This window comes from Bacillus rossius, chromosome 18 (assembly GCF_032445375.1).
Source record: "Bacillus rossius redtenbacheri isolate Brsri chromosome 18, Brsri_v3, whole genome shotgun sequence".
NCBI classification, from domain to species: domain Eukaryota; kingdom Metazoa; phylum Arthropoda; class Insecta; order Phasmatodea; family Bacillidae; genus Bacillus; species Bacillus rossius.
Window position 1 is genome coordinate 10,011,799 of NC_086345.1, and position 18,521 is coordinate 10,030,319.

The 18,521-nt window shown below is 38.1% G+C and overlaps 1 protein-coding gene across 18 annotated transcripts in view; it reads right to left on the bottom strand.

The window, feature by feature from the left end:
• Positions 1–304: 304 nt before the first annotated feature.
• The window catches only part of LOC134541305 (gastrula zinc finger protein XlCGF57.1-like), a 531,604-nt gene continuing 513,387 nt past the window's right edge, over positions 305–18,521 (bottom strand). For all 18 annotated transcript variants that reach the window (XM_063384636.1, XM_063384637.1, XM_063384639.1 and 15 more), the window contains one exon: positions 305–7,464. In XM_063384636.1, the coding sequence (XP_063240706.1) occupies positions 5,963–7,464 (1,502 nt within the window). In that variant the 3' untranslated portion in view covers positions 305–5,962. The remainder of the gene's footprint in view (positions 7,465–18,521) is intronic.

Sequence of the window (18,521 nt, forward strand, 5' to 3'; positions counted from 1 at the left end):
CGGACGCCGCCTACAGGCCCACCTGACGCGACGCCAGGAACGACCGAGACGCCACGACGCCCGATTCCGACGCCGAATGCCGCAGTACCGGAACACCGGTCAAGTGCCCTGCCGCCCGAGACGCCACAAAAATGTCGCAAGTTGGCAACATTGGGACGCCGCACCGTGAAGAGTCGCCTGAGCTCCCTACATCCGCCTGTCGCGATGCAGGTCGACGCCACGACGCCGGGACGCCCGACCGTCCCACCACCGAACGTGACCACCACCCGGACTTCGACACCTGTCACCCGTCTGTCACGACGGGCCGCGAAGCGCCCGCCTGTCGGCGAGGCTGAGCCGGGCCGTGCCGAGCGCCGCCCGCGCTTGCTGCCCGCCTGCCACGAGCCGCCTGACCTTGGTCGCCGCCGTCCCTGCCGGCCGGCGCCCTGGCCACCGCCACGCTATCACACGCAGCAGCCGCCGCAGCCGCAGCTGACGCAGATTTGGGGCTCGGGACAACTGGTGGGTCACCACCCACAAGGTTAGTCAGCCAGCGCCCATTCTGTCCGTGTGTATCGTCCTCCATAGTGTAAATATTGCTCAACTGTCATTTTGTAAACATTGCTCAACTGTCATTTTGTAAACATTGCTCGCCCTTCCATCGTGTAAACATTGCTTGTCCGTCCGTCATGTCAACATTGCCACCTGCCCGCACAAACATAAACATCAACATTGCCACGTGGGAGTGCGCGACGTAAACACCACAGGCAACGCCCCCCAACCATCTGTCAAACGGCGCTGTCATATCGGCCTACTTTCGGAGGGGGCAATTGACGTCGTCCGGGCCTGCGGCCCCTTTGAGCCCGATACGACACCGCCCAACCACCATCTATATTCAAACCTCCCGCTCGTGCGTGCGTGCGTGTGTGCGTGTGTGTCTAGCCCGGCAAGAGGGCGCTTAGCTGCAGTGCGCCGCACCCCTAATTTGCTACGTTTTAATATTATTTGTAAACCCTTTTTGTTTTCATTCGTCTTTGCCCCAGTGTTGTGCAATTTACTTGTGTTTTCTTTAATTTAAATAGGTTACCTTAAATAACTATAGACGTTGCCCGGGCGGACCCGAACAGGCACGGACTTGGACGAGGGTAGGAATGCTTTTACATAAATTGTCATTAAATAAGTAAATAGTAACGAACTTTCCATTGTCAGTAATTTTTATATATTTTTAATGTTTATCTGTAATTTACTCAACTTTCGCCGGGGCACGGAGTCGTAGAATACAGTAACGGTAATTGTGTTGGCGCGAAGGGCGCCATGTTGCCACCTGCGAGCGATGAGCTCAGCCCCAGTCCATCTTCATCACTGACCGAGAGCAGACGCGCCAGCACCCCGGGGACCTCAACCTTTGTTCATCACTGACCAAGTAATTTCTGTATCGTTAATTCTTTTTTAAATCGCTTTCGTTCGTCATCCTCGGGGCAGCTCTCGGTCAGCGGGCTGTTTAATTAATTAATTGTCTCAGTCGAGTTTTTTTTCATCACCGTGTAATAAGTATACTTTGCAGCATGGCCACGTGTGTGGACCATGCCCTCACCTAAACCGATTCGTGCCTCAGGCTTTTTAACCGTGTAATGTGTAACGTGTAACGGGCGTGTAGAGAGACGTGTTAGTGAAATTAAATCTGGAGAATAAATATAAAGTGAGTACTTATTTAATCACGTGGTGAGTGAGTCTAGGAGTGTGGCGTGCCCGACGCCTAGAGCGGGCCAGGTCTGGGTAGCTAGGATAGAAAGGGCTGGTAACTCGTCCCCACTTGGGCTACGTCACGCCCTGAGTGAGAGACTCCGCCGGGTCCACGTGCCCTTCCACGTGGTGGCGCCCATAGTTAACATCTCGAAATCACCGGCAATGCGCGATCAGCCCTCACAACCAAACTGCCAAACAATTTACAACAAAAACTATTTACAGAAAAAAAAATTATTCATCGCCTCCGATATAGCCGTGTGGGACCGTGCAGATACCGTCTTCACAGATTAAACGTTTGTCGTCCTCCCACGTTATGGCTAGCTTATTGCTGTATTCGCTGTACAGCACATGCTCTCTCGACCGTATGGCTCTAACACCTACCCTCCTTGTGTGGTGGTCATGCAGGGCATCCAGGTAATCACCGAATGTGATGTGGTTTTTGACCACACAACGCTGGATGCCCTTAGCCTTCTTCTCGACCTTACCACCGCACATGTATGCATAGAGTTTGGCCCGCAGACTGACAAACTCGCTCATTACTTCTCCCCCACATTCATCTTTGAATTTGCCAACAACTTTCTTGTTGATGGGGGAGAAGCATGGGTGGTCAGGAGGGTAGCAGCTGGTGTCGAATTCAGACATGAACTTAGGGTCGGCTCTTAGATCATGGTAGAAGTCCTGTGTCTGAATCTCATACACAAAGCTGTCTGTATCCATATATGCCAGATGAATATTTTCCTGATATTTCGGTTTCATAGTATTATAGTGGAAGTCGTACATGAGTGTTTTTGATAGATCAAGTACTGCGAGTCCGGCATAGATCGGCTTGTCGAAAACGATGGTCTCATGGTTCAGGTGGACAAGACTCAAGTTTGGCTCATACATCGTGCGGTCCTTGAAGGACGGACGACACACCAACTTCTTAAATCTCTTCTCAGAGCACACCAACTCCATTTTGAGCCTCTGCCTCTTGTTTTCCATCAGTTTACCAAATATCGAGTTCACAGCAAGCTTGAAGAACTCCTTCTCGAACTCGTTGGCTGCTGCTTTGCGCTTGTTAGTGTTCAACCGAATATATAGCTCCAACCATGCAGACTGCTCAAACTGAAGAACTTTATGGATTCTTATGATTTTTAGACCATTCGATACTGCTTGCTGTAGGTTTTTATAGTGAACGATGTAGTGCTCTTTATTTTACAGCGTTGTCATCAGCTTTGATTGCTTTGAGCCGGGCGGACACTGATTCACGGGAAGAAATGGCAGGTCTTTGTGACTCTCGTGGAGTTCGAGAGGGTACTCCACATCACACTCGATAATGTAGCCTGTGGAGGAATTTTCCGGAATAGACATGACATCAATTGATGTGTCTGTCCATTGGAAATGACGAATAAGGAGCGGCAGAGACATCGCCCACCCGTACAAGTTGTTTGCATCAATGTACTCCAAGAATGTGGATGGCTTGGATGAATCATGTTTTTCTGGTACGTAGGCGTTATTGGTTACGCAATGACGTTTAATGCTTTGTGCTACACAACCGCGAATACCAGACTCCACAAACATATACATGTCGTAATCTGTGAGTAGCTCTAGCTGTACACCTGTGGTTCGAAGCATCGCGTCGAAAGCGAACCCAGGACAAGAAATGTAGTGAGACGGATCTAAACTATATGTTTTCTAGCAAAGACTGCGAAAATTCTCGAATTTGTCCGCCAAAATCAGAACATCCGTCTTTAGGTACAAGTCAGCGTACTCCCCCAAAGTAGCACACCGAAACTTGTCCCAAACATTTTGTGCGTGAGCGTAATCCGCCTCGGAAATACCAGTATCAGTCAGAATATTAAAGAACTCATCGATGGATGGAAGACTAGTATCGTCTAGTCGAGCAAAAGAATCAACGAAGTCGTAGGGGAAGACTCCTTTGCGGGTAACCAACTCCAACTCATCACGAGCGAAAAACTCGGCAGTACTTATAAACTTGTCTGCAGGCAAGAACTCGGCGAGCGAAGCGAGACCCCGACTCATAAAACAGAACGTATCGACAAACTGAATGCTGATCTTATCATGTAACATCTTGGAAAAAGTTATCAGCTTCTCTTCCGAATTAGTAATGATGAAGATGTCTTTAGTGTCGTACCCCAACTTCCTGATAATAAAGTTCTGATCGTATGCTAGGTTGTGGAAGAACACAATCATCTTTTTTGGTATGCGCCTGAGAAGGTTGCAGTCATTACATGCAGGCCCAATAAATTCGCCGGTGAAGTGATTGTGGTCACGAACTTTCTTTACAGCACCTCCAAAATTTCCCCCACAGTAGCAACAACACCTTGCTTGCAGAAAAGCAGTGTTTTGTGCATGTGTGAGCGGAGTCATAGTAACAGATGTAGAAAATATTTTCTGTACGTCATGTCCAATTTCCACAATGCGGGATATGAATTTATCTTCTGCATCACACCCCCTGTATACTTCAGGCTGTGAAGGAAGTTCCATCATGCTGATAAGATGCCCATCGTGGTATATTGTGACTTTGAAGCTATTCTGGAGAAAATCCATACATGTCACCCGAATCCTGATGTGTCATGCACGCTGCAGTACCAAAAGCATAAAGCGTACAGCTACTGCATTTATGTAAAAGCAGATAATACAGTCATTCCAGCAAAGAGTTCACAAGCTGACTTGTGCCAGAACTCCCATGTTGCTTAAGCAAAGAGTTCACAAGCTGACTTGTGTCAGAACTCTTTTGTTGCTTAAGCAAAGAGTTCACAAGCTGACGTGTGCCAGAACTCCCATGTTGCTTAAGCTAAGAGTTCACAAGCTGACTTGTGCCAGAACTCTCTTGTTGCTTAAGCAGGATTAAATTTGGACTTTTTAAAAAAAAATGGTAATTTATAATGTATATAAACGACATCTTCTCCCTGATGGTTTTCTCTGAGTGCTTCTATTTTATTTTTATTAGTTGGAATTTAAAAAAATATCATTTTTCAGTCAAATAATAATATGCCCTGAGAAATCAGACAAACACCTGTCCCTTTGTTTATACTGTCCCAGAACCGGCGTGCTCCCCCTACTGAGCACTCATTGTTGTTTAAACAATGTAGGTATGTTCCTAACGTCAAAGAGTCAATTTGCACTTTATTAACTCTATACAAAGTTCAATCATATCTGTCAAAACAGTGTGCGTTGGAGCACAGATAAACAAAAAAAAAAAAAACCGAAATTGAATAGTTCAAATTGATCGGCTTTGCGATATCATTTCATTTGTTTTACTTTAAAATGCATCAGTTTTCAAGACATTACATCAGTCAAAAAAAACCAGCATTACCAAAAGTATTTCATAAGTTTAATTTTTTATTATTTCATTTCCCTATTTTAAATACGGTTTGAAGGATTTGACTCCAAGTCATATCAAATTTTAAAAAAAGTTGAAACAACAACATACAGTCAATGTCAGTGTTTTTTTTTCTCGGATTTTAGGTTACCTACCCTAATGAGTTTGCTTTTGTCAACTTATACACGAAACAAATTCTTACCTATATAGTGTTTTGTGCAGTGTTTATTTACCTATGATCGCTAATTATTGCATGTGACAAAATAATCTAAAATATAGATATGCCTCCTATTAGACGAATCAATTTAGGTAGAAGAACCCAAAATGCTACAAACCAAGCTAATTACCGATCTAATCATGCACTACAATGAAAATAAAAATTATTATGTTTCACATGATTAGAATAAAGAGATTACTAATTTTTTTTATTTATATGTTTTATTTAATTATATTTCTTATTCACAACACCCTAACACCAGGGTGACGGTTCTGTTCAGGAGAATTTTTTGCCCTGACTATAAAATATGTAGGAACAAAAAAATGTCACATTACAAATCATTTTGACAGGACTTTATTGCAATTTAATTAGGCAGTACGAAGTCTGCCGGGTCAGCTAGTTATAGATATAATGAGAAATGTTGACTATTTTGTCTAAATATCAGTTGAAATATCGCAGATTAAGATTAATTACCGAATATCTATTATCGGGTGATTACAGATAATCGGGATTAATTGGTACATCCTAATAGAAAGTGCATGTATAACATGAGATTATAAAATATAAATAATTAAAAAAAATTATAAAAATATATTTTTTTAAAGGTTTTTCTCCAATGAATGTACGAACATGTCTCTTTAGACCAAAATGTTGGCTAAATTTAGCAAAAATACTCAACACAAGAAAATAATTTCTCATTTGTGTGTAAAAGAGTGCTTCTTCAGATTACTAGCTTGACTAAACTTAGCAGTACATACAGTACAAGAGAAAGGTTTTTCTCCAGTGTGTGTAAGACAGTGCTGCTTCAGATTACTAGCTTTGCTAAACTTAGCAGTACATACGGTACATGAGAAAGGTTTTTCTCCAAAGTGTGTAAGAGAGTGCTGCTTAAGAGAACTAGATTGACTAAACTTAGCAGTACATACAGTACAAGAGAAAGGTTTTTCTCCAGTGTGTGTAAGAGAGTGCCGCTTCAAAGAACTAGCTTTCCTAAACTTAGCAGTACATACGGTACAAGAGAAAGGTTTTTCTCCAGTGTGTGTAAGAGAGTGCTGCTTAAGAGAACCTGATTGACTAAACTTAGCAGTACATACAGTACAAGAGAAAGGTTTTTCTCCAGTGTGTGTAAGAGAGTGCTGCTTAAGAGAACCTGATTGACTAAACTTAGCAGTACATACAGTACAAGAGAAAGGTTTTTCTCCAGTGTGTGTAAGAGAGTGCTGCTTAAGTGACACAGCATTGAGAAACTTAGCAGAACATAGAGTACAGGAGAAAGGTTTTTCTCCAGTGTGTGTAAGAGAGTGCTGTTTCAAAGAACTAGCTTTGCTAAACTTAGCAGTACATACAGTACATGAGAAAGGTTTTTCTCCAGTGTGTGTAAGAGAGTGCTGCTTAAGAGAACTAGATTGACTAAACTTAGCAGTACATACAGTACAAGAGAAAGGTTTTTCTCCAGTGTGTGTAAGAGAGTGCCGCTTCAAAGAACTAGCTTTCCTAAACTTAGCAGTACATACGGTACATGAGAAAGGTTTTTCTCCAGTGTGTGTAAGAGAGTGCTGCTTAAGAGAACTAGATTGACTAAACTTAGCAGTACATACAGTACAAGAGAAAGGTTTTTCTCCAGTGTGTGTAAGAGAGTGCTGCTTCAGAGAACTAGATTGACTAAACTTAGCAGTACATACAGTACAAGAGAAAGGTTTTTCTCCAGTGTGTGTAAGAGAGTGCTGCTTAAGTGACACAGCATGGCGAAACTTAGCAGAACATAGAGTACAGGAGAAAGGTTTTTCTCCAGTGTGTGTAAGAGAGTGCTGCTTCAAAGAACTAGCTTTCCTAAACTTAGCAGTACATACAGTACAAGAGAAAGGTTTTTCTCCAGTGTGTGTAAGAGAATGCTGCTTGAGATGAGAAGACTTGCTAAACTTAGCAGAACATATTTGACACGAGAAAAGTTGTTGGCCTGTGTGTGTTTTAGTGCACTGCTGTATCGGTATACAATTGCTAACATAATTATTTTCTGTGGATTTAGGGTGACAGTTTGTGGGGCATGATAGTTTCATGGGGTCAGTGTTAGTCACTTCTGGCTTGATTAAGATGCAGGTGTCTGGTGAGTCTTGGGATCTGTGGCCCATGCATCCTGATGAAGTGTTGCCATGGTAACCCACACAGCTGTGTGGCTCATTCCATACAGCTGCTGTGGCTAGAACAGAAACAGGAACTTTTCATAAGTACAGAACAAGAAAAATGAAATGAATAAAAATCATTTATTTCCATGACCTAAATTATTTGATACTAGTTTATCAAGGGGCAGAAGCACCAAGGAGTGGGTATATTGATTATAAAATTAAAAAAATATATATATATGTTTGGTAATTACATTATATCACTTGCCTCACGGAAACAGGACACAATGAAAAAAGTATAAATTTGCTTTTCTTCACAGACCAATATCATATCTTTAGAAATGACATGAAGCTCAACTCACTTTGAAAAAAAAGAGGACATGTTTTAATTGCAGTGAATAAACACAAATCTTTATCAGTTCAACCAATTGAGAAATACGACTTACCATGAACTGAAGCTGTGTGGTTAGGAATTAAAATATCCTCTACACACTTTCTTACTTATGATAATATTTATTAACTTCTAGAGCATATCTAATCATTTTAGAGATTCATAAAGTCAAACTACTATGCCCGGCAGATATCTTGGCGTCTGAGCTCCTTAATCCTGTCTGGAGGGGAGGGGAGGGCGAAGAGGAAGCGATACCCTATTGTCAAGGTCAGCGGCCAGGTTTGTACTAGCAGCACAGAATACATTCGACGCGTGACTTCCTACACTACGTAAGTCTGTATCCACGTCCGTGGGGGCCCCAGGGCGGTAAGGCCTTTTGGCTAAGAGCGCTGGGTTACCAAACCAAAAGTGAGAAATCCTATGAATTGTACTTGTATTACATAAGTGTAACATTGTGCAAATTGCAGTGGTTGTGCTCGAATAGTTTTACTCATCTGTCAGGAAAAGTAACAAACTATTATCTAAACCTGCAACGTTTTACTTTGTCCCATTAAATATACTTACGGTGTCTGCTAATTATTATGCTAACCAAAATTAATTGAAATGTTAACTCAGTAACTAGCGAAAACCAGACACGATTTATTTTGGAAAACTAGGTCACTTAGTATGTAAAATAAATTTAAAACTATGCTTCTCAATTCATTGTGTTCTCAAAGTGATTAAATAAAAGTCTTACAAGAAAAAGCAAACGACCAAAACATTACGCAATTGTAGCTCTCCGCGCGAAAGCTATCCCACAGTTGATGACGCAGGAGCCAGTCTAGCCCTTATCGTTCTCCGGTTTCCGTAACTAAAACATTCAATTTAATGCTGGATGTACATTTAAGTAAACATGGAGCTTGTAATGTTATATTTGCTGCTTTAACTTCACGTCAGTCGTTTAGGAAACACCTAACTACCAACGTTAATGGCATTTAAAAAATGCTTGTGTATGCGTGGCATTATATTTTAATGCACCTATAATCGATTATTTATTATAAATGTAAATACAATTTGCATTGTACTTCCACTTTAGAATGCATATTATAACCTTCAAAACCTCATATATATTATATGATTTGTTTAATGTAAGTATGAAGTTCTCTTTCCATGATAATTGATTGTAAGTATTAGGTGACGAAAAACAAAATTAAGTTAAAATTAATTACTATTATTACTATTCTTATTACTTTCTCTAGGTACTTCCGTTTTCCCCGTTCTGTCATTTCGTCAACACTTCATATATTTCTCCACAATAGGCTATCAAGACCTTACTTGTTAATAGCCGCCCAACTCACACACACCCTAACTGCCCAAATATTTTACTCCACTATACACTACGTAACAGTAATGTAGTAAAGATATATTTCCATTGTTTATTAAATACTTAAAATATCTGTTTTTTTCCTGGCGTAGTCTGTGGGTCATGTGGTTGTTCTTTGCTGACTTTAACTTTACGAATCCTGACTATGGACCGTTCACTCACACCCGTGTACTTCGCTGCTCTTGCCATCTGTCTCTGTAAAGGCTCGATCAGACATTTATTTTTCGCTTCTTCATCACAAAACTGCATCACGGTTTTTATTATTTCCCGCTCTCCGCTATGTATCACTTTACCGCGCCTCTGCGAGCTGCCACCTTCGCCTTCCATTTTCGGGTATACACTGAAGGGCAAGATTTTCCTAACAGCCACTACACGGCTCTCGGCTACGTATCGCCTGCTTACCCCCTCTTCTTTCTCCGGTCCCGCTGTCCCCGCACCCCCGCGCTGAGAGACGCCAAGATAACTGCCGGCCATAGTAGATACCTGTGAAATAACTTAGTGGTTATCCTGAGATTCTTAATTTCCCTGTAGACCCCCGTCAACTAAATTTAGACTTTAATGGCTATATTTAGAATGTTTTAAGTGATGTAGAGTAAAAACGTCATTTTATCATATAGAATATTTATGTTCTAATATTTTCCCCTGAATAAAAACAAACAAATGTGTGGTTTTTGTTTGAAAAACCAAATTGTGTTTTAGTTTCCAGCAGGCAGCCACACTGCTTTGTCGACATGTGCCCTGCCATCTAGAGCCAGTCTGGGTGTGGGTGGCCACACCACACATTCCTGTGAGTGAGCTCGGGGCTCACTTGGGCCAGCGCGGCCTGAGGTAATAAGTTGTGATCTCAGATGTAACTTCATATAGGTAGAGTCATGCGAGTATAGGATTTTTAGGTCGAGTCGAGTTCGAGCGAGTATTCAAGAAATGTTTCGAGTTCGAGTTAAATTCAAGTCGAGTAGTAAAATCCATAAATATCCATTATTTATATATAACTATCATGTTTAAAGACCAGCAAATATCACGTCCCTATACAAATCTCGAGTGTGAGGATTCTCATTGATGCAAATATTTTCATGGTCTTTAAGGCTTATTAGGCCCTCGGCTACGAGAATAAATTTCCGATGCTAACACATCTGTTGGTCGTTTTCAGAAACACAGGGCAAGAATGAGAAAAAAGTTCAACTGTTGTCCGTAGGACAGCGCGTCAGTCGAACCTTTCCTCCTCCCCACCTCCCACCACTCCCGGGTCTTATCTTTATCTTTGACACGAAACACTCGTGTTGATACCCGATTCTCAGAAATGCTGAGCTCGTCCCATCTCTGGTTGTCGTCCTCTACGTTGTTGCCAAACTGCAGACGGAGCGATAGAGTTGGAGTGCAGTCTACGGCATTTTCGGTTCTGTCAAAATGCCAAAGTGGCGCAAATTTATTTATTTAGTTATTTATTTATCGTCTTTATTGGTGGCGAAGTTAAGGCTTTTCTTACACTTAACCGCTTTTCTGCAATTACATCAAATAGTGGAATATTAAAAATTAAGCATTATAGAAGCAGATGTTGACTAAATATTAAGAGAAAAAATTAAAATTTTAACTTAATGTTCAAATATTAACTATTACCAAAGATTCAACCATAACTAATTTAAAGTAATTAAAAATTAAGCATAGACATACATAAAAAGGGAAGTGATTAAACATACAGCAAATAGTATTTAAAAAAAAAAGGTGCTACTACATTAAAACCAGTGACTCGCACATTCACACACAGATTCAAGCAATAGGGTAGCGCCGAAGTGGTCATGGTAAGCAGGTGTTACAAAGATGTTTTTTCAGCCTGTACTTAAAGGAAGCTAGATTTTTTGTTTACCTTGTCGCTTGGTCTAGACAACCAACCTTTTTTTTTATCAAGAAACTGAATAACGGTGTTAAAAGTAAGAAATCATTGGCAAATTTGGTACAGACATCAAGAGTGGAGAAACACGGGTGAGTTAAAGCAACACCTATTATTTAAAACAGTTAGACAAATGGGTAAAGGTCTCAGGAACATTGTATTTAAATGTTTCTTAATGCGTAACAAAAAAGACACATTTCCGGAGAACAATCGCATATCCAAAAAAAATTGGTTGTCTGTAAAGTCGGTTTACGGACGATAGTTTAACGTGACGTCATAACAAAATATTGATGAAATGATTGCATACTTTTATGAATAAAATTGAATCATTTTTATTGAATTATCACTATTTTGTATGGATACAAAGAAGGAGTGAAATTAAATCTACAATTTAATTGATAAATTTACTTTTATTTGCACTCATTAATTCAAATATGTTTATTACTTTAACGAAGAGATTATTTTAACTATAACTTTTATACATGTTTGCTATTTAACTTCTTCCAATCTGTGTTATTCTGTTAAGGATAGGACGATGATAGGAAAAGTAGGAAACGAATGGGAGTGTTTCAAGTTTAATGTGCCTCGAAAAAGTCAAATCGATGGTTGTTCCAATCGAGTGGAAGAGAGATAGATGCGGCGCAAGTGTATAATGAGCGTAACGGGACAATGAGTCATCCCTTTTCGTGCGTGCAGCCGGCGTTCATCGATTTATTAAACGTTGCCACGTCAAAATAATTTATTCACGACTAATAAGTAGGGCCATGAAGTTCGCGAAAAAATTCTAATGCCAATTAGACCGCAAGAAGGTATGCCCACGCCAACGGTTTCCTCCTTGTGACTGGTGGCCGCCTGCAAGAGAAGACAGCCCTATTTCACCGTGCCGTTCAGAACTCTATGTTACTCCGCACCTTCAACTTTGATATTGATTCATATCAAAGTTGAAAAGTCAAAGCCCATAGAAACAAACACCTACTTCTAACATATACTTGGTCGGTTTAATGCAATATTTAAATGTACTCTGAATATTAAAATTTGAGTATAGGGTAATAAATTACTTACGGATTCTAGGGCGCCAATTTACCTTCATAAACTGTATATCATTGTCCTGTCCAGCCAAATCTACCATGAAATATAAATATTAACTTTGTCAGATCTATATTTTTAACAACTATCTGGCCATGTTTCATTACAACCATATGAATACAAATTCCTGCATCATAGTCGATCAGCATATCTTAACACATAAATACTTATTTACATAACTTTTTAAGATAATACTAATATAAGATTTGATATTCCGATTTCCATCGGTGGAGATTAGCCAGTTTCAGTTTGTGATAAATTGAGTAGGTTAATAGATATATATCATGTAATTAAGTCAAACAATATTATGCTGACTAAGCTCAGTGTGAGTAAAGCAATTGCAAGAATCTCTTTCTCTCTAGGGTACTCTAATAGGCTTTTAGTTAGTACAGAAATGAACTGAAGATTGACATTAAAATTGGTCAAACAAAGCATTCAACAAGGCAATTTAAGTTAGTTCAAGACAAGTAAATATGAAGTAATATGGGAAGGAATAATATCAATGTGTGGAGATGGAATTGGGAATATCACAAAATTACATAAACACTTTCAAAGTAAAGATTTACATACACAATACACTAACTTGAGTACACACCGTTTGATGATACATAAAATTGGACAATAAATTAATCAAAGGATAAATCGACGATTTTGTACGATGCTGTTCAAACGTCACGTACAAAAAGATGCGTCGCTGTACAAGCTGAGTTGAAACAGCTCACAGAATGATGGAAGAAAGTGGAATCGTCGGCAGCAGTCCTCGTCGGGCGTGCTCTTTGCATTGCAGACGTGTTCCAGACGATTGCTGCGACTTCTCTTCAAAGACAATAGTAGTACCATCTCTTGTAGAACGCAGTTAAATTGGTGTAGTTCAAAGTTTATCAGCTCCTTTTCGAAGTTCTCCGTCGAATTTGAATTAAAAGTCTTTGTAGTTCAACTCCATAAAACATAGTTAGTTGACTAACTTCAACATATCTTCAGTTCCAACTAGTATCATATATCACATCGTAGCAAACTATAATGGTATTTCACAATTTCTTGATGTGCATTCATATTTAATTACGTAGTCAGTACTTTTGAATAATATTTCATTTCATTACCTCAATGTCTTATTAACAGTAATTCATTTTCATTACACTTCTGATATCATAAAAACGTTCTACCATTAATAAAATTTTCTTACAATAAAGAATTCCAATCAACAGATTGTCTTTTTCGTTTACGTCATAAATTCAAAGCACTATTGCATAGAGCAATTAATATAAATGTTATTTTACAAAGAATTATAATTTATGGTTGGGAGAAACAAAATAAAATAGTTGAGATGTAATATCACAACGCGTTTTCTCCCGAACTGGATGGCTGTGTTTCATGTACTAATAGTAAGCATCTTCTTGAACGAAACTGAACCAGTCACGAAACATAGACAATACTAGTGTTTTAACTCTCAGCTAGTCTCGAAATCTTTTCGCAGAAAATGCATACTCTTATTAATAAGGAAGTGATGAAGATAAACTTAGTATTTCTGCACTATTAAAATATAATTAATGATTGCTATTTTTATAATAAAAAAAGATACCTGATATCATCATAAGGCTGGTGATATAATAAGTTGCGAACCAGCATTCAAAATTTTACGTTATTAACGTAAGAATAAATCGTCCGTCCAGGTATGGCCATTTTGTTAATGCTTTGTCACTAACGCTAGCCTATACCGACGCCACGTAACATATTAACATTTGCGAGCGATATTTTGAATGCATTGACATTACATTAATAAACTTTAACCCGCTGCTCTTAAATATTATATTGAATAATTTCATTAGCCTCTTTGAAGTGTTAAATGGCACAATCATACGAACATTCAAATACACAACTGACTTACAGGTATTAAGACCATATAGATCTCAAGTTCTACCGGACAATTGATTTAATTAATGAGCTAGCAAACATTCGAAACGTAAATTTATTTGTACAATTGTAACAGTGTGCTCATCGTATCTCGCCAAGATAGATAGGAAAAACCTGAATGTTATTTCGGTTAAACATAAATACTGAATTTAGTAATACATGGTATTTATTTATTTGTGTTTAATTAATATATTAGTTTTAAAATAATTTTATTATTTTGTATTCCTATTTATGATTCTACCAAAAGTAAATGTCAGCTATTCATGGGTTGTGTATATTACCGTATATACTCGTGTATAGCGCGCCCTTTTTTCCCCTCAAGTAAAGGAAAAAAATAAGGATGCGCGCTATACACGGAAAAAAAAAAAAGTGAGTAGATGAGGCGGGGAGGAGTGGAAGTCGTTAACTGCCGAGTGACGGGTGACGTTTCTGGCCAGCCCCCCACACATACACACAAGCAACAAGGCCTCTGTTCTCACACACACACACACACACACGCGCGCGCGCGCAAGCTCGCAGGTCTCTTGTTTATTTTTAGACCTCCCCCTCTACAGCTAGTAAAATAAAAGAGAGAGAGAGAGAGAGAGAGAATGTTGACACCAGTCCCCCTCCCACTTCCTTCGCTTCGTCGCAGCTGCTACCGGTGAGTCATCTACTCCGTGTCACATTCCTGCCTGCCTCTCTTCCTCCCGCCCACGTACCAGTTGTGACGATACAGCGCTTCATTATCTTGCGTCTACACAGCAGAGTTTTATTTTCCTGACGCATCACCACACATCAATTTAAATTATCATTTGTTTCATACGTAATTACTTAACAGGTACCACAAAATGTTAGTACAATTTATTTACGGGAAAAAAAAAATTTTTCTTTGGAATTTGTTGCAAAAATCGTGGTGCGCACTATAAACGAGGGCGCGCTATACACTCGTAAATACGGTATTACAAATATTTATTTTTTTCAATAATTGATATTTTATCTTTTTGCAACTAATGTGCATAGTGCAGTGCACTAGACACCACAACCAGTGAGTGGTATTGTGTTAACAGTGTAACAAAATAAATAATAAGATAATAAAAAATTTGTAAAGTGTGTGTGGATGTATTATCATATTAAGATAAATGTAGGGCTAATGCATTTTGTGTTTAATGTTCTACAAGTTATGTTTGTATAATACTGTAGTTTTTGTTACAGTATTAAGAAATTATAAAAAAAAAGTGTCGTTCTACGAGTTTAGTGTTTTGAAATTTTGTTTGTGCCACTTCAATACATTTATTATTTCTGGTAGTATAGTAATTATGATAAATCGTTTATATGCATTGAAGTGTTAAAATTACAATCATGCTGCTAAATTATTAATGTTTTATCCAAACTAGCGCGTACTAATTTCAAATTAAATTTTGTGAAATTCACTTGTAATAATTAGACTGTGTGTTGCTTGGGTCATACCTCAAATAAATAACTTTTCCGTGGAGAATACGAAATTTTATGTTAGGTTATTTCATTGTTTCGCTATTGCTGTGCTGGATCATTTATAACCAACGTTCAAAACTTGTTTTCATGGCAATACCTACAAATGTGAAAACATACAGTATTTCTCATGCTATTCGTTTATTGCTATGATGGTTTATGTCAACAACTTTGCGTGAAATTGCAAATATTTTCTTAATTCCTAAATGTTACTATCCGATTTCTACTTTCCTGACAATAGGTAAGGAAGTAATTTCTAAATAGTGTAGCAATGTGCCCACATGAGGGCTGTTTAATATAATTATGTTAATATAAAATATGTAAATATATGTAACTATAAAGAATATTAGTTCAGTTATAACCAGTTATTTTTGTGTTTTGCACGAGTGTTCCTAGAGAATTCCTTTCGTTTTGGTACTTTTAAATGGTTTCAACCAAAAGTTTGCAGTAAATGTTATTGAGTACAATTTAAACATGTTTTCAATTTAATGATAGGCCGATTCAGGTATTTATTTATATATATATTTTAATATCTCTTTCATATTTTTTAAACAAAGGCATTTTTAAAATTTTACATTAATGTTACCTAAGCTCAACTCGTTAACGGAAACAATTTTTGACTTGTTTTCATTATTGTCATTATTTTCATTATTACTACATACAACTTGTCAAACGTTTTAACACAACTTGCACCAAACCCTATGCCTAAGCGTTTTTGAGTTATACTTTTTTCCGCTCACCCATTTGGTAATATTCCTCAAAAAATTAGCGACGATGTTTCGGTGGCGTGTGACGTAATACGTTAATGGCATAATCCACGAACTTTCTTAATCTTTGTCCTATTAATTCAGTACTACATATTTTGATATTTGTTCGAATGAAAGTCATTAATAATTTTCTGTTTACACAAATACGTTACATTGACTTCCTTTATGTCCCCAATTCCCCCCTATCCCATCGCCGGTTAAACGTTTTTCATGAACAAACCTTAAACGCAATGTATTCAATAAAGAACAAAATTATTTCATGCATTGCCATAGATAAAATTTATTGCAAATATTTTTTGAATTGAGATATTTAAGATTGTATCTCACTTTGAAAGAGGGTGCATAGAAAAACTCGAGTCATTTGAAAATCTGCAAAGAAAAAATGTCCTTTCCAAACTGACATTATAATTGAACTGATTAGTACATATTTTTGTATTGAATGTCTTACACTTTTAGTATAACTAATTCATCTCATAACCATGTATATCTGACGAAGAAATTTCAGATTTTGCTTAGCATTAGGCCTATAGTTTTAAATTTAACCAATAAATACATTTATTTACAGTTTTTGGGCGTTTGTCTCTTCCCTTTCCCCCTCCAGACGGACCCGTACAAGTTTGTAGTTAACAATATATCGATATCAGACATATCATTACTACTTATCACAATATGTAAAAAAAATAACTCTTACAGCAATGTAAAACATAAAACGACTCTAAGCAAATACAAAAGACGATAAAATTATCGAAGCAAGAAAAAAACCATTGCTTTTCCTTCTCAAACTTATTTTTTTATTTGTTTTTGAACTTCAATCGATAACCTAAGTAATGAACGCAATGACTAATACAAAAATTTAATTGGTGTTTATTTAGTTAATTGTTTGGTGTAAGCTGTAAGTTTTCGCGATATCACACATATTTGACTTGTTAATTAGTTCATTATGAACTCTTCTCATTACCCGTTGCAAATTACGACCTCACACAAGATTAGTAAAAACTATTTTATATGCACAACGCCCCGTGCCCAGTATCGCTCGGAACTGCCGCTTGCCTTTCAGCAGTCTAGCCCTCGGCCGTACAGGCTCGTGACTGAGCTGTCCCGCTACAAGGACATCAGGCAACGCTGTTCTGTGCATTCCCTACCTTCCACCCCTCCCACCAACCCGTCCACACATTATCGCAAGCGAACAGACCAAGTGATTCACCACCACCGACAGCGCGTCATGTTACAGTCTGGCTCCATTCAAACAACCAAGGTGAGGGGGCAGAGGGTGAAGGCGTGGCGAGTCCAAGTAGTTCTTCTCTTTGGCGCGAGAGGGCTGCACTGCACGGTACTTGAATGTTAGATCTGTTTGAAGAATGCAAGCCTTTATCTTAGCATCTCCAGCAAGTAATTGAAGGAATTAAACTTCAGAATCCATGAATATATGTATTCGTTAAATGCTGAAGAATACTCTGAGCTAAAGTTTTTCTAACATTTTGATACATAACTCGTTTTAATTTAGTGTTGAAAGTTGTTGATTCTCAACTTGAAAAAAGAGATTTACAGAGGCATTTAAAACTAGATATTTTTACATTTTAAAGCACTATTTAAAGAAAATCATTATCTCATGGCATTCCATATACTTTATTCTTAAAATAAAGTTTATACAAGAAAATTTTTCACCTGCTTAAAGCTGGAGTTTCCAGCAAAATATGAGTCAAATAACAATTAAAATGCTTAAAAAATATATTAAAAAAATGCTAATACATTTTTTTGTTAAAAGAACATACACTTTTAATGTAAGAAACACTTGAATGCAAGGCAAGCATTATCTGAGCACATTTAACTTAGGGATCAATACCCCTTAATAATTTTGTTTCTTTTGAAAATGCAGAGTATTATTAAAATTTACTTGTAAAAAAAAAAAAAAGGATAAAGGAATGTTTTAATCACCGACACCGAGCAAAATTTTATTCAAAACCATAGCATAAGTGCGAAAGTATTTGTCAACATTCAAACCAGTCACCTAGCTGCAGGGTATATTAAGGATTTCCACTGTTCCAGGAAATTTTTGTAGCCATACAATAAATAGCAACAACTTTTTTTTAAGAATAGTTATACTGTATATATTTTAATGTACATGCCTAAGCCTGAACATAACTCAATATTTAAAAAAAAAAAAAAAAAGACAGCAACATTTTACTATAGGAATGATCATAATCAACATTTTTGTAAAAGTCTTTCATGGCGAAACACCAGCTGTTCAATGTGCTCTG